Source organism: Lycorma delicatula, chromosome 3, assembly GCF_047948215.1.
Source record: "Lycorma delicatula isolate Av1 chromosome 3, ASM4794821v1, whole genome shotgun sequence".
Taxonomy (NCBI): domain Eukaryota; kingdom Metazoa; phylum Arthropoda; class Insecta; order Hemiptera; family Fulgoridae; genus Lycorma; species Lycorma delicatula.
This window is the reverse complement of record NC_134457.1, coordinates 24,291,421-24,308,484: the sequence shown is the minus strand read 5'-3', so window position 1 is coordinate 24,308,484 and position 17,064 is coordinate 24,291,421. Positions and strand designations below refer to the sequence as shown.

Below are 17,064 nucleotides of genomic sequence, written 5' to 3'. Positions count from 1 at the left end.
AAAGGCATGTGTAAATGTAAATGTAATTTTTATTATTACCATCCATTACCTTACATTTAGAGTAAATGTTGGAAGTGGCCGCCATATTCTTGAATACAAGCTTCAATTCTTTTTACAGCGTTTCTTGCAACTTTTTTCAAAGTTTGTGGCTGGATATTTAATACAGCTTGTTCAATATTGACTTTCAATTGTTCAAGTGTTCGTGGTTTGTTGCTGTAGGCTTTTTCTTTGAGGTAACGCACAGAAAAAATCCGCCGCAGTCAAATCTGGAGATCTTGGTGGCCACAAGCCTCGACCGATCACACGATTACCAAAGAATTCCTCAACGAAATTAGAAGTTGAACCTGCGTAGTGCGATGTCGCATCGTCATGTTGTAGCCAGCAGTGTCTGTCTTCCTCTTCGAAGAGCGCGATGAACTGAAATAAAATATCCTGATATCGTTCTTCATTAATGGTGTACTCGAAAAAAATTGGACCGATTATTTTCCTCCGCGATATCGCGCACCACACGCCCAACTTCTGCGGGTGTAATTGTTTTTCGTGATAAACGTGGGGATTTTCACCACTCCAAATTCTACTGTTTTGGCTGTTTACGTAGCCATCCAAATGAAACCGTGCTTCATCTGTGAAAATAACGAATCCATAACGTTAATTCCCTCACGCAGAAATTGACGGAACCATTGACAATATTGTAGCCGTTTTTCTTTGTCGGGCTCAAGAAGTTGATGAACCGTTTGAATGCGATAAGGTCGTAATTGTAATCGTTTGGTCGTCCGATGAACAGTTGATTTAGACAAATTAATTTCAGCAGACAAACGTCTGATCGATTTATTTGGCGAGGCGAGTAATCGGTCTTTGATTTCAGTGACTGTACCTGTATTCAACACTGACGCAGATCTTTTGTGTTCCTTGTTATTAACAGAACCAGTCTCTCTAAATTTTGCAACTAACATTAATACTGGTGTTTTGTTAGGAGCTGGTTTATCTGGGTACTTATGGCGAAATAAATCTTGCACTGCAACCACCGATTTCGTACTGAAGTACGACTCAACAATGAAAACACGTTCATCTATGGAAAACACCATCTTATCTCTAGTAATACACTGAACGTTATGATTGCATTGTTGTTACTATCGGTAGTGTTCTACTGCGTCGCCGAGATGTTCATATGTTGGACGAATACATTTCAGTAACGAGTAGGGGAGTAAGCTTGAATTTTGAAATTTCATGGATGAGTGATTGATGGGTTGCGTTTTATATAGGGCATTCTGTATATATAGAAGAAGAAAGTCTGTTGTTTTGTGAATATCTTGACACCGGCGCCACCCAGTGGATATAGTTTTTGCAAAAAATTTCTTTTCCCGTAACTAATATATATTCTGCCTATGAGTCAAATCAGACCATAAATATAATTTTTCAAAATATCTCGACCCCAGTGCCATCTAGCGCATCCAAACTAATTCAGAAACCTTCTGATATGTAGACATAAGTTATTTCTTAACTACTCCTTCCCCAAATAAAACATCCGCGGGCTGCTGATTAGCAGGCTGAGCTATTAGCAGGTGAGCTTTGTTTAAATATTTTACAATACATAAATAAATAACAATTACCAAAATTAAATCAATAACAAAATCCATATATATATTTGACTAGTAACAATGTTCTATTTTTTAACAGTGTCAAATTATTTAAATCAATTTTTATCTAAATCTAATGTTTTTAACTTACAGAGAATTCTGAGTGTTAAGCCTTATCAAAATTAAATTCATTAATCTCTAAAAATGTTGTATTCCACGACTTTCATGTGCATACTGAAACAGGTTATTTCTATATAATTTTATATAAAACATATTCCTTGTAATTGTTTTGGTTATTGTTTCCTTATAATTTACTATTTTTTCCTTTTGCAGCAGAATTGACAAAAAATATTGCATCTCTTGTATATATTTAATTAAATTTTCATTAACTTCTAAAGAAACACCGAAGACTTATTTACTCTGACCAACTAGCAAATCGACATTTCAAAATTTTTAAAACTGTTTAAAATATTAATAAAATAATAATTTTGATCATATAAAGCTACATATCATCGTAGAAATGATGTTCTTATTGAATATAGGTTTTTTTTTCAATAAATGTGATAATCTTTGTAATTTCAAGTTTTTTAATTTGAAAATAAAGCAATCAGTGGCACACTCCATCTCCTCGACCAAAAAAATGTCGAATGAGCAAATCAAAGATCAAAACCACTTCTGATGTCAACACTTGTTTATGTTTTTGTTTAATTTGATGCTAACTTCTGAAGTCAAAATTAAAGTAAAATTTGTTGATTATAAACAATTTTATATTTAATTAGTTATTTAATATTAAAATATTTATAAAATGAAATAACTATTTTAAAATTTGCAAAAATTAAAATTTATTAAGTATATTTTTCTGATTTTGTATACACTAAACATCATAGTTTTATCGTACAATCAATTACATAAATAGTTAATAGCTGATGATCCATTTTTCTACTAATTTATTATAACTACGAAATATAAGATAATTAAGTGAAAATATGTTTTTAACATTCGTAACTAATTTTAACGATATTTATAATCAACTCCAACAGATTTACTTTATAAATATTTATGTCAAAAAAAGTGATAGTGCAATCATTATTTTGTATCTAACATAAAACATCAAATTAAACGCATTTCGTCCCATCTAATAGCAGGTAGTTTGCTTACAACTTTACATCATATTCATAATTGTAAAGATGAGACGACTCAATTTTTTTCCTAAATAGATGGGTAATTCCCGTATTCTTAAAATATGTTTTATATATTTAGGTATGCCATAATTCCGTCACTTTTCATAATGTCTGAATTTTTAAACACTTTATGTAATTGATTCATGTATGTGGCATATTTAAATACGTCATCCGTAATCATTAAATCATTATCAATTAATAACAATTACATTTTTTATAACCGAAGGAAATTCATTTTATCCTTCATTTTAATATGTTCAAAATTTAAAATTGTGACGATAGAAAAATTGAGATGGGGTCCACCTCCCCATCTCACTTGTTTCCACCTCATCATTATGGTCATGGTTCAACCATGTTTATTTTTTTTGTGTATGGGGAGGAAAAAGTTCTACCAGCTAGTGCGGGCTCTCACCTGCTAAAAAAAAACCTCCCCTCTTATCATTATTATTACTATTATTTTTTAAAGTTATGTATGTACCTTTTTTATAAATACCCTTTATTATTATTATTATTATTAGCCCCTGAAAACTTCGCCAACGGGGGGGACGCTGGCGCTGAAGCCGTAGTTGCTGCGACTATGCGGCTGATCGCTTCTGCATGCGACGCCTCCATGCCCCACGGGGGGGGGGGGGGGCCGAGGCACCAGAAGCGACCCGTGTACTGGTGGACACCGGAGATTGCGGGGTTTCGCCGGGAGTGTCTTCGACTAAGACGAGTGGCGCAACGTGCGAGGAATCGCATAGACGCGAACGCCAGGTCAGCCGAGTATAAGACGGCAAAGAAGCGGCTCCGTCGAGCCATCAACGTGAGCAAGGCACGCTGCTGGAGAGAACTGACGGAGACCGTGGATGCAGACCCTTGGGGGCTAAGTTACAAGATAGTAACTCGGCGATTGGGGGTCTCGTGGTCACCAGCTCCACTAGACGAAGATAAAGCGGAACACGTCGTTAAGACGTTGTTCCCGGCGCACTCGGTCCGTGCCGAGCGGGACTTCAGCGACGTGGGCGACTTCCCGCTCTTCTCGATGGAGGAATTGGAAGGAGTCCTACGGTCGCTGAAATGTAAAAAAGCCCCTGGTCCCGACGGTATACCGGCCGAGGTACTCAAACTAGTGGGGCGCTGCAGGCCCCGTCTTCTACTAGACATGTATAATGCATGTCTGAAGGCTGGGTCTTTTAGCGCCAGGTGGAAGACCGCGCGTCTTGTGCTAATTCCCAAAGGAAAAGAAAACCCAGAGTCGCCGTCCTCCTACCGCCCATTGTGTATGCTTGACACAGCTGGGAAGGTATTGGAGAAGCTGTTAAAGAAAAGACTGGTTACGGCGATGAATCAGGCAGGTGGCCTGTCACCTAACCAGTACGGTTTCCGGCAGGGTCGATCGACCCTAGACGCAATTCAGGAGGTTGTTGAGGCAGTGCGGCGAGCAGAGGACCACAATCATTTTTCGCGACGTGTGGTCCTTCTCGTTACGTTGGACGTAAAAAACGCGTTCAACTCCGCACGATGGAGCGATATGATTCGGGCCCTGGAGCATTCGTTCCATGTGCCTCAATACCTTCTGAGAATGGTAGACGCATACCTGAGGAACCGCGGTCTCATTTACGAGACCGCAGCAGGCTGGCGTAGGACTACGATCACGTCAGGGGCGGCGCAGGGGTCGATTCTCGGCCCCGACCTTTGGAACGCCGTCTACGATGGCTTGCTGAGGCTGGAGATGCCTGAAGAATCTGCCTTGGTTGGGTACGCTGACGACGTTGCACTACTTGTCGCAGACCGCGACGTGGAGCGCGCCCAACTGAGGCTCAGTCGGGCCATGCACAGAGTCGGTGCCTGGCTGGACGATCATGGATTGTCTCTAGCTCTCAGAAAACGGAGATCGTAGTTCTCACGAAGAAACGTATCGACACCCTTCTTTCCCTGCGGGTCGGGGTAGAGGTTGTCGAGACCATGCCGGCCGCAAAGTACCTCGGTATGATGATTGACCGGAAACTCAGCTTTGCTGAGCAGCTTCGTACAGCCGCCGACAAAGCTGCGAGAGCCGTAACTGCTCTCAGCCGGCTTATGGCGAATGTCGGCGGACCGAAGGCCAGCAGACGGCGATTGCTGATGTCCACGGTACATTCCATCCTGCTATACGGGTCGGAAGTGCGGGCCCAGGCATTAAGAGTTGCGAGAAACCGGAAGCGGCTCGCGCAGGTGCAACGCACCGCAGCCTTGCGAGTCGCTTCCGCGTATCGGACGGTCTCCGAGCCTGCAGTACTTGTGGTCGCCGGCGTCATACCCATTGCTACTTTAGCAAGGGAGCGCCAGGCGATCTACGGGAGGCGGCGGGCAGGCGGAGACCGGGTGACCATTGCCAACGAGGAACGCACTCGCACATTCCTCGCATGGCAAGAGACCTGGGACCACGAGACCAGAGGACGATGGACCGCAAGGCTTATTCCTCTTGTCAGACCGTGGACGGAGCGACGGCATGGAGAAGTGGAGTACTACATGACCCAATTTTTAACGGGTCACGGGTACTTCCGCGCTTACCTCCATGTCATAGGGAAAGCGCCGTCCACCGACTGCCTGTATTGCCCCGGTGTACGGGACGACGCTGAGCACACCTTTTTCAAATGTGCTCGGTGGGCGGCAGATCGAGGGACATTAGAGGCGGATCACGGGGCACTGAGTCCCCACAACGTGGTTGCGATGATGCTCCGTGACCTGGGCAGCTGGGAAAGCGTAGCCCGATTCGTCGGCAACATACTCAGGGCCAAAAAGGTTGACCTGGACAGTCCTGAAAATTAGGTAGCACCTAACAGGCTAGTATAGGAGGACTCGACCGGAAGTAATGTGATAAACGGTTCCGGGTCGAGCCCTGGTAGAAAGGGGGGTGGTTTTAGTCGGTAGTCCGCTGATGGTGATTGGATAATACCATCAGCGGGAGCCCGACACTCCGTGCGTAAATGCATTTCCACCTCCCTCCTCAAAAAATATTATTATTATTATTATTATTATTATTATTCGTTACTGTATTTATTTTTCTCTTTAATAATTTTTGTTTTTCTTGTGATTTAATTTCAATTAAGGTTTTCTTATTCCTCTTTTTTCAAATTTCTGCAGTTTTTGTTGTTTTTAATAAGGATTAAAAACAACAAAAACTTTATATGCTGACTTTCTCTTTTACAGTTTTTTTCCTATTTCTTTTGATGTCATTTTTAAATGTTATCAGTCAGGCAGCAGAGATTAAACAGATATAATTCTATCAGTAACTCTAATAGAACTAAATAAAAAATTACTAAATAGAAACTGACTAAACAATGGTTAAATAAAAATGATTAATAATACAATTTGGAAAATAAAATTACTCCTACCACATGGGTGGGCGGGTGGTAACGTACTCTCTTGATGTTTCTTCTGCTATATTGAAAGGAGATTAGCAGGAATTTTAATAAATATGTTTTATAGATAGTTGTACGTTTCTCTATCCGGATGCGTAATTAATGGTTTGATGATTAATGCTGTCTAGGCATGTTTCGGATTTTCGGCCACGTATGTCTATTAGTTTTATAAGGATCAACACGGCTAATGGCCCTAACATCCGATGTAATTAAAAATATCACCTTTTAAAATCCTTTATAAATATTTTAATTAAATTCTAAAACTAAACGCCCGTTTTGACTGTTGAATATTATTAATCTATCAGTAGACACCGAGGAAATGTAAAAATAAATAAACAGTTGAAAAAAAGAAATATAGATAAATATTAGTGGATTTACAAACAGTAAAATAGTTATAAAACAAGTACTGTCACAAGTGTTTTTAGATAAATAAAAAAAAAAAAAAATACAAATAACTGTTATTTTATCCAGTAAAAATCGAAGCAGATTTACCTTAAAAACATATAAACCACTGGATCATTTTCGCTTGAAACTATTCATCACGACCTAACACTTAGGTTTGCTAAAATAAAAATCTAAATATAGAAAGACAAGGGTAGCATAAACCTTAACCAATTAAATAGGTATCCCCACCCACGAACAAAATTTAATGTAGAGGGTAATAGTTTAATTTTACGATTGAAAACTTTCACAAAATAATTTTTACTCCACTTAAAATTAAGAAAAAAACTATTACGCGTATTGCTGCTGATGTACCTATTCAACAATGAAGTTTCTGTAAGTTCTCCTCCAGTTCTCATTTTTAATAATTTGTGACGTGTTTGCGAGCAAATATCGGACGATAACCGAATGGTTCTTTATTTTAATTCAATTTTTTTTCCTTTAGTTTGTCCTAATTATGTTAAATTGCGATTATCTTAACAAATCGATTATAAAAGTTCACTTTTCCGATGGATTTAGTTTTACTTTTATTGTTTTTAAGGACAGAAATCCATTTTCTAGACTGCTACATTAAAGGTATTATTTATGTAAATAGCTTCAGGTTTTTTGTATTAGGTATAGGTATATGTTAAAAAAAATAAAATGAAAAATACGATGGCTAAAATGAAGGAAAAATTGGTAAAGACTGTTGCCAGGAACTGAATCGAAGACTAGATGATCTTTATACATCCATCTTCTCAATAGCGATTACCTGTACAGTGAATAACATTATTATTTTCAGAAACAGCAACTTTAACTAGTATCACTTGTATTTAAACTGGCACAAACGTGAAGTATAAATCATTTAATTAACGGTATTCTTTCAATTAAAACCAGTGCATCAGGAACAATGTTTTTACTTATTTGGGCAGATTCACTTATATTAGGTTTTTATTTCTGATATTTTGTTCATTTTTTTCTAAGTTTATTTTTGATTACCGTAGTAGATAAGATACTTAAAAATATGAATACTTATTATGAAAAAATATTTACATATCGGAAGGTCAATGGAATACTTATATTCACACTACTTGTGTTTTTTCACAAAAATAGAAAAATTTATTACAAAACTCTTACCGGTCCTATTTCATTTATTAAACAACGAAAAATCTGGCCGGTAAGAGTTTAACAAAAACATTTTCTGTTTTTTGCTTATTATATGGAACGCTTAAACATTATTTATTATCTATTATTGTATATCTATTTTCTATTACATAAATTTAACATGTATTTTTTATTAAACAAAATTCAAAATTAATAACAGATTTTGATAATAGAACTGTAGTGTCTTACCTTTTTTGATATCAGTACATTTGGTTAAAAGTTTTATCTACATTACAGAAATTTTTGTTTTTTGACGGAAGAAATGATATCTGCGAGACTCTCACCGTACGGTTTACAATTTCATTGTATTTTTTTTTATATCACTGTTTCCTTAGATTATTTTTTATTTTTTTTTATGATTACCGATTGTTATCTTATGGATTTATTATTACATTTATTGCCTTTCTAGAACAAACAAATGTACATTTTTTGATTTTCTCAGCCATTTCTTTTTTTTTTTTTTTTTTTTTTTTTTTTTTTTTTTTTTTTTGTTGATAGTCATATCATTAATTTCATACCATATGTTTCCTTTTTAAATAAAAGCAGAATAATGGCCTTCACGAATCGAAAATTTGTGATGTAATGTTGTACTTACTACGTTATAAGTGTAATCCTTGATTTTTGTCGTATCCGCGGCCACACTTTTTACATTATATTTATTAAATGAACTTTGTTTTATTTATCTATCGATTAGTTCAAATAGTTCTAATTGTAGAATAAAAATTTTACCGATCGAATTTATTTCTATTTTGTGTAACAAATATTTGTCGCCACATTTGCAATATTTTCTTACTGTTCGTATTTTTGTGTTTTATTAGCAGCTATAATCTCATGTAAACTAATACTTTTATTATTTTTTTTTAATGATTTGATGAGAATTAAAGAAATTGTTTCATCTTCAGTTATTTCATTTACATAAGAGCATTTACTATTAAAACAAGCTGCAGTATATTTTCTTTTAAATTTTATTATTTTAAGTACATTATCAAATTTTTGTACGCTACCTATTACTATCAAGTACTACTACCTAGCGGCGCGAAACGTACACCCAGCTTTTTGAGGAAAAGTGGCATATTCGAGTTCCGCCGGTTCATCAAATGGAAGAAAAAAACTTGTCTAACAGTATTCGAGGTAATTTTTGAAGTATTCTTTATTACAAATCTAATTGAACTAAAATATAATGTTTTCATGGGTATTTTTTATTTTTTCCCCAATTTCATTTCACCTTTAGGTTAGGTCATGTTTACAACTGTAATCAGTTTGTTGACTACGCTGTGCTGTCCAATTCTGCGGACTCTTACCGGCGAAGTTCTAACGAACTTCTTGATTAAATTTAGTAAATATTAATGAACTAAATTTTTATTCTGCTGTCTGATTAGAAAATGATTATCTTTGGTCTTGCGCCTTGTCTTTCATCCGCACGACACTGACTGAGCATTCGCTCTAAAACTTAACGATGTACCCTCTAAAGCGGCGTTTCTCAACTCGGGGGTCGCGAAATTAACCTACAACTTTATACGTAACCAATAATGAAATCATTTTATGAGAAAAAAAAATTATTATTATAAACATTTTATTTACATTTACATAAATTTCCATATTCACTTCAACGAGCAAGCCAAAAATCTTAAATTCTTTGTATTTAAATCTTCAGATGTGAACTGTAGTTGTAACGTTTCATCGGCACACATTTCGATGAGCTGGTCGTGAATTTCAACCGGTATCTTAGCAGCTACAACTACGTCTTCATTAAATAGATTCAGTACCCGTCTCTTCGAGAAATCATTTTTATCTTCCGGAAAATATTCCGTCAACTGAATTTTTAGCTCATTTTCATGCTATTCGAACTGTGGTGAATAATAGTGTCTTGATCCAAATTTTTTTCAATATAATCCGAAGCGAGTGGAAATATATAAAAATGTTTGCCACGAAGGTGAATAATCCAGATATTAAGCTTCTTAATTAAAGCGTGAACTTTGTCTGCCATTAATAAGACGTAATATTTTTTTATCGCGTCCTTGTAAAGTCACATTAAAGTCGTTTAAATGCGTGAATACATCAGCTAAGTAAGTCGACAGCAATATACTCATTATTCTATAAAAACATTGAGAATGGCGGTTGTTTATCCTGGAAAAATATTATTAATTCATCTCCCAATTCCAATAACCGGGATATAACACTTTCTCCTAACACGATGACCATCTGACTTCTGTATGAAAAAGAAGAGAGTTTTCTTTTCGCCCATCTCATCGCATAATTTAACAAACAACCGCAGCTAAATAGTTTTAACTAGGTTTTATTGGGTTGAGGTTGGGGTGGTCGCGAAATATTCATTATATATTTTGTTTACTTTTTGGGGGACGTGGAGCTAAAACGGTTGAGAATTGCTACACTAAACCAAACAGGTAGGTTAGTAATTAAAAAAAAAGTATGTTAATAAAACTTTCGTAATTATTAAGAAAAAATCACTTGTCTGGGTTTTAAAAAATTTAAACTGTTTAACAAATTTTGCAATATCCTAATGCGTATCATAACAGTTTCTTTAACCACCTACCAATTCGATAAAACTGATTACAAAAATCTAAAAAATACACAAAACAAAATTAATATTTTGCAAATGTTAAAAAAATAAGGTGTAAGATTAAACCGAGGAAATAAGATACGGAAAAAATTAATAAAAAAAGGAAGGTAGTGAATGAAAACGAAAAAAGTAAGAAACGAAAAGCCCCGAGGTGATACAGAGAACCGAATGCAGTGTACAGCTACTTCAAGAAGCGTTCTTCAATAAAGAGTAAAAGAAGTCATGTTATTTTTTTTTCTTTTTGAATGTCAAAACTGCCTTCATTCGTTAATGCAAAGAGCTTTGTGGTCGTTATCGTACGAACATTTTTATAAGAGAAATTTTTTGAACAATCGTATTTTATAAATAGAATTTAATGGAGAGAAAGACTAAAAGCGACTCTCAAGAACATTTGAACCGCTCCTCTCGGCATCCAGCATTCTCTCATCTCCCTTCGACCCTGCTCCCGCTTCTTAACGATATCATGCGCTCTTTCTTACGCTCTCTTTCTCTCACCTTCCTCACAACTTGTTTCCTTCCTCGATTCCGCTAACTCCTCTCAGTGAGATTTTCTATTATTTTATATTCTGCGGTGACAAAAAAGACTTCATCGATCGAACACATATGCTTCTATTCTGTTCTACTCCGTCCTTATTCCTATTCTTTTTCTCTTTGTTTCTCACCCTCCGACAAAATCACCTTCCCCGATCCTTTCATATCCTAACCCATCTTGAGTTCTTATTCCAAATTTTGGTAGGCCGAGAACACGTTGAAGATCAACCTCGCTCAGGGTGACCATCAACTTCAAAATCTGACGAAAACGTTGAACGTGTGAGGGTTCTTGTGAGATCAGACCTTCGTTTAACAATAAGGATGATCAGGGAACAGTTAAATTTAAACACTTTCACCGTATATCAAATTTTGACAGACGATTTGGTTTGTGCGAAGTTGGTGCCGAAAAACTTCATAACGGAACAGAAGGACAATCGAAGAAACGTGTGCGTTGATCTTCTTGAGATTCTTGGTCATTGTCAAATCGTGTGATCACAGGTGATGAATCCTGGATATTTGAGTACAATCCTGAAACAAAGCGGCAAAGGGAAGAGTGGCACACTCCATTATCTCCTCGACCGAAAAAATGTCGAATGAGCAATTCAAAGATCAAAACCATGCTGATTTGCTTTTTTGGCAGTGGGGTATCGTGCATAAAGAATTTGTTCCTCCAGGACAAACTGTCAACCAAGTGTTTTACAAAGGTGTCCTTGAAAGGCTCAGGAAAAGAGTGATTCGCGTGAGACCAGATATTGCAGACAAGTGGATGCTTCATCATGACAATGCCCCGTGTCACACGGTCATTTCCATCACGGAATTTTTGACTTCAAAGCGCATACCTACGGTTCCTCAACCCCCCCCCCCCCCTATTCACCTCATTTGAGTCCTTGTGACTTTTTCCTTTTCCCGAAATTGAAACATGTCATAAAAGAACGTCATTTTGAAACTCTGGAGAACATTCAAAAGACTGTGACCGGCCTTTATCAAAAATGTTTCTTTCCCTAAAGGAACATTATTCATATGACATAAATAAAACCTAAAAGTTGTATAAACACTATTTTTGATAAAGAGAAAAAGAGAAGAGATCCTTATTACCCTACCAATTGTCTATTGATTTAAATTGATCTATTACATTAATATAGTATTTATTAAATATTAATTTAGACGTAATTATTTATTAAAAAGTTTAAATTTACATAATTAATTCAGGCTCAAATAATTCTAATGATTATAATACTACTACAAAAAGTACTCCAAAATATAAATTACTTTGCACATGTAGAAGTAAAACATTTAACTATAATGTGTACAGAATTACTACCATGTCATAAAGTACAGACTCATTTTTTTTTGTCTTCAGTCATTTGACTGGTTTGATGCAGCTCTCCTAGATTCCCTATCTAGTGCTAGTCGTTTCATTTCAATATACCCCCTACATCCTACAACCCTAATAATTTGTTTTATGTATTCCAAATGTGGCCTGCCTACACAATTTTTTCCTTCTACCTGTCCTTCCAATATTAAAGCCACTATTCCAGGATGCCTTAGTATGTGGCCTATAAGTCTGTCTCTTCTTTTAACTATATTTTTCCAAATGTTTCTTTCTTCATCTATTTGCCGCAATACCTCTTCATTTGTCACTTTTTCCACCCATCTGATTTTTAACATTCTCCTATAGGATCACATTTCAAAAGCTTCTAATCTTTTCTTCTCAGATACTCCGATTGTCCAAGCTTCACTTCCATATAAAGCGACACTCCAAACATATACTTTCAAAAATGTTTTCCTGACATTTAAATTAATTTTTGATATAAACAAATTATATTTCTGACTGAAGGCTCGTTTCGCATGTGCTATTTGGCATTTTATATTGCTCCTGCTTCGTCCATCTTTAGTAATTCTACTTCCCAAATAACAAAATTCTTCTACCTCCATAATCTTTTCTCCTCCTATTTTCACATTCAGTGGTCCATCTTTGTTATTTCTAATACATTTCATTACCTTTGTTTTGTTCTGGTTTATTTTCATGCGATAGTTCTTGCGTAGGCATCTATATGCCATTCATTGTTTCTTCTAAATCCTTTTTACTATCAGCTAGAATAACTATATCATCGCCAAATCGTAGCATCTTTATCTTTTCACCTTGTACTGTTACTCCGAATCTAAATTGTTCTTTAACATCATTAACTGCTAGTTCCATGTAAAGATTAAAAAGTAAAGGGGATAGGGAACATCCTTGTTGGACTCCCTTTCTTATTATGGCTTCTTTCTTATGTTCTTCAATTATTACTGTTGCTGTTTGGTTCCTGTACATATATGGATTTTTTTTAAAATACTAAACATTTATTCCAGTCTACATTATCGAATGCCTTTTCTAGGTCTATAAACGCCAAGTATGTTGGTATTTTTTTCTTTAATCTTCCTTCTACTATTAATCTGAGGCCTAAAATTGGTTCCCTTGTCCCTATACTTTTCCTGAAACCAAATTGGTCTTCTCCTAACACTTCTTCCACTCTACTCTCAATTCTCCTGTACAGAATTCTAGTTAAGATTTTTGAAGCATGGCTAGTTAAGCTAATTGTTCTGTATTCTTCACATTTATCTGCCCCTGCTTTCTTTGGTATCATGACTATAACACTTTTTTTGAAGTCTGACGGAACTTCCCCTTTTTCATAAATATTACACACCAGTTTGTATAATCTATCAATCGCTTCCTCACCTGCATGGCGCAGTAATTCTACAGGTATTCCGTCTAATCCAGGAGCCTTTCTGCCATTTAAATCTTCTAATGCTCTCTTATAACAGTATTCCTCCGTATAACTGTTTAATACATTCCACCCATCTATCGACTTTACCTTTCATATTATATATTGGTGTACCATCTTTGTTTAACACATTATTAGATTTTAATTTATGTACCCCAAAATTTTCCTTAACTTTCCTGTATGCTCCGTCTATTTTACCAATGTTCATTTCTCTTTCCACTTCTGAACACTTTTCTTTAATCCACTCTTCTTTCGCTAGTTTGTACTTCCAGTTTATAGCATTTCTTAATTGTCGATAGTTCCTTTTACTTTCTTCATCACTAGCATTCTTATATTTTCTACGTTCATCCATCAGCTGCAATATATCGTCTGAAATCCAAGGTTTTCTACCAGTTCTCTTTGTTCCGCCTAAGTTCGCTTCTGCTGATTTAAGAATTTCCTTTTTAACATTCTCCCATTCTTCTTCTACATTTTCTACCTTATCTTTTTTACTCAGACCTCTTGTGATGTCCTCCTCAAATATCTTCTTTACCTCCTCTTCCTCAAGCTTCTCTAAATTCCACCGATTCATCTGACACCTTTTCTTCAGGTTTTTAAACCCCAATCTACATTTCATTATCACCAAATTATGGTCTCTATCAATGTCTGCTCCAGAGTAAGTTTTACAGTCAACAAGTTGATTTCTAAATCTTTGCTTAACCAGACTCATTAAGAATGAAATATCACATAAAAAATTTTAGAAAATATAAACCTTTAAAAGCTTTTATTAAGTCCTTACTGAATGAATTCTTAACAGAATAATATTTAATTAATTTTTTTTGTGAGTTCCCTTTGGATTAAAGTATGATTAATGTAAAATTTTGAGCTTTTTGTATTGTTTATACAAGTACTGTTTTGTTACATTACGTTTATTTTAATTTATTAGTTGCTTATGTAACTGTCATAATATCAATTACCACTGTAGTAGTTTTATTTGTAGATGTAGTGTTTTATAACAAATATTAAAGTAAATTATAATAAACAAATAAAGTAATTAAAACTTGAAACATACAAAATCATCTCTGAAAAAAAATTAAGTTTTTTACTTTATTTTAGGTTTTTTAAATAACTTTCGTGTTAATTAAATTTAATTTTTAATTTTGTATGGATAACAAATGGGAAGATAGAAAATGATAACCAGCCGATTGCAGAAAGGAGGAAACTTCTGTCAAACTATTAAACATTTGGTTTGGAATAGAAATGTACCACAGAAGGCAAAGTTAATAATGTGTGAATTATGTTATGTCCCTATAAGTACAGTGCTTTGGGCACTGTACTGGGCCATTCTCTGAGGAGAATGGCTGAAGAAAGAATTCTGAGCCAAATGGAAGAGATGGTATAAATAAACAACTAAGGGAAAGATTGAGAGCTGGTGAAAAGAAAAGGGTGGAAAGTAGAGGTGGTAATTGGGAGGTAATAGAAAGGGAGAGATTGTGGGTAGAGTGCTGGTGAGGCTTGTAGATGAGGTGCGTGCTCAAGTTTTGTGTTTTTAACCATTTTTATCATTGTTTTCTTTTTTGTGTAGGCACAAGCTTGTATTTGGTAAAACATTCAAAAGTGAAGTCTCATTTGATAGTCACAGATCTGCAGAAAGTAAAAGGTTAGTAATATAGGTAAGATTTCTTCATTCGACTTAACATTTTGTGTATAACTTTCCATTTTTATTAAAACTTATTGTGGAATTAATTTTTAAATGAGTTACACCTTCAGTTCATCTTTACCATGAATGACGAAAAATATTTTTACCTGCACCACAGTAGTCAAAACAAGCCAATAACAGCTTGCAGATGTTTGTGCATCTGTATTGTAGTTGTGGTCAGTAATGCTAGTACCAGTTCATTCAGTTGGACACTTTTAGCTAGCTTTGAACTGGTAATTAGTTCAGTGCAAAGTAATAGGTTGTCTGTAATAAAAATGAGCAAGAATCTTATGGTAAAGCTAGTTGTACAATGAGTAGTTTTACTGATTGCACAGAATAGAAGGATGTCTATTCCTCATAGTCACAAAAACTTTTTCTCAGCAAGTAAAGAGGAAGGCCTCTCTACTAACATGTAGATCTTGTTACAGTAAATTTCAACAGGGCACTTTAGTGGCCTGAAACCTGTTGTGATATGCAGGAATTTTATTATCTGCTTGTTTCTTCTTTTAAAGATAAAAAAATTGCCCACTAATAATGGATTTCTAATTATTTTCAGTCACGGCACATAGTTACACTAAAAAAAAAACATATTGGGCAAATCCTAACCCTAGTATACTTAACTAGAGCGATTTTGGTCGTCAAAAATTCCTGCAATTGTTTTGTGAAGTCCTCTATCATTGTTAAGATTCTTCTTATCAGCAGGTACGTAACAGGGTCATATCAGCAGGCAATATTTTAAAAGAAATTAAATGCCCATAATTAAACCAGAAGTAATGAAAAAAGTTTGTGAACAATCTATTATAACATCAGTAATCTAATGTAGGGTAAAGTTCATGAAGTAGAAATTATCATGACATTGGGACCTGTGATAACACGAGCACATGTTAAAAATTCAAGGATTAGATTATTTAATTTTTGATTCAGCGTAATTTCAATGGTATTAAAAAAATTAATAAATAACTGCCAATTTCATTATTCTGATCTGACTTTTTCTCATTGATTCACTTATCCTTTCAGGCCTCTATGAGCTACAAACGAAAGGAGAAGGAATGAAAGGAGGCGTTAGAAAGATTTCCGGAATCGCGAGTGAACATTTTTTTTTCCAGATCGACAACTACCGTACCGACAATTCTGAAAAATTGGAGCCTTGCCACAACGTCGACAGAGGTAAGGAGTCGAACAAACGCCGATTGGCGTCGGAAATGCGCGTTTTGTTTTTTTTTCGCGTGAGATGTCCCCCATTCTATATATATATATATATATATAAAAATAGCTGAAAATTATATGTATTAATTTCGGAAATATATATGTATGGCGCCCACCGGAAGCAGGACAAATCCCCTTCCTTTTCACTATCCTAACCATCACAAAATAAAATAATAAGAAAATTTCCTTTTTTTTCTGTGCGTGTGTTCTGTTTCTTATGTTCTAGATATCACACCCACGACAGCCACCACAGCCTACATAACTGGTTTCTTCACTGCGGCCACGCGGGTCCCCCCCAAACCCTTCCCGGAAACACGTGTGTCTGGAAGATTAATTATTATTGTTGTGTGAGTAGTAATCCGCTTTTACTTCTTCGACAAAAGGCGATCGCCGCTCCCAAATCATGTTTTACCACAATTGTAAGTTCCCTATCTCCTTTCCTTTCAATAATGAAGAGGACGGAACGAGCCCAGCAGCCACCAACAGCATAGAAGAAAGAAGAAACCTGCACTTTCCGCCGTTCAGCCCTTCAGGGCCACGGGAACATCAAGGTTATTGGTATGTAATTTCGATTA

General features: G+C 35.7%; 1 protein-coding gene across 1 annotated transcript in view; it reads left to right on the top strand.

Annotated features, from left to right (window-relative positions):
* Positions 1-17,064, top strand: part of LOC142320820 (WD repeat-containing protein on Y chromosome-like) — an 89,341-nt gene that overhangs the window by 50,543 nt on the left and 21,734 nt on the right. Inside the window, exon 10 of the mRNA XM_075358795.1 lies at positions 15,170-15,244. Within this exon, the coding sequence (XP_075214910.1) occupies positions 15,170-15,244 (75 nt within the window). The remainder of the gene's footprint in view (positions 1-15,169; positions 15,245-17,064) is intronic.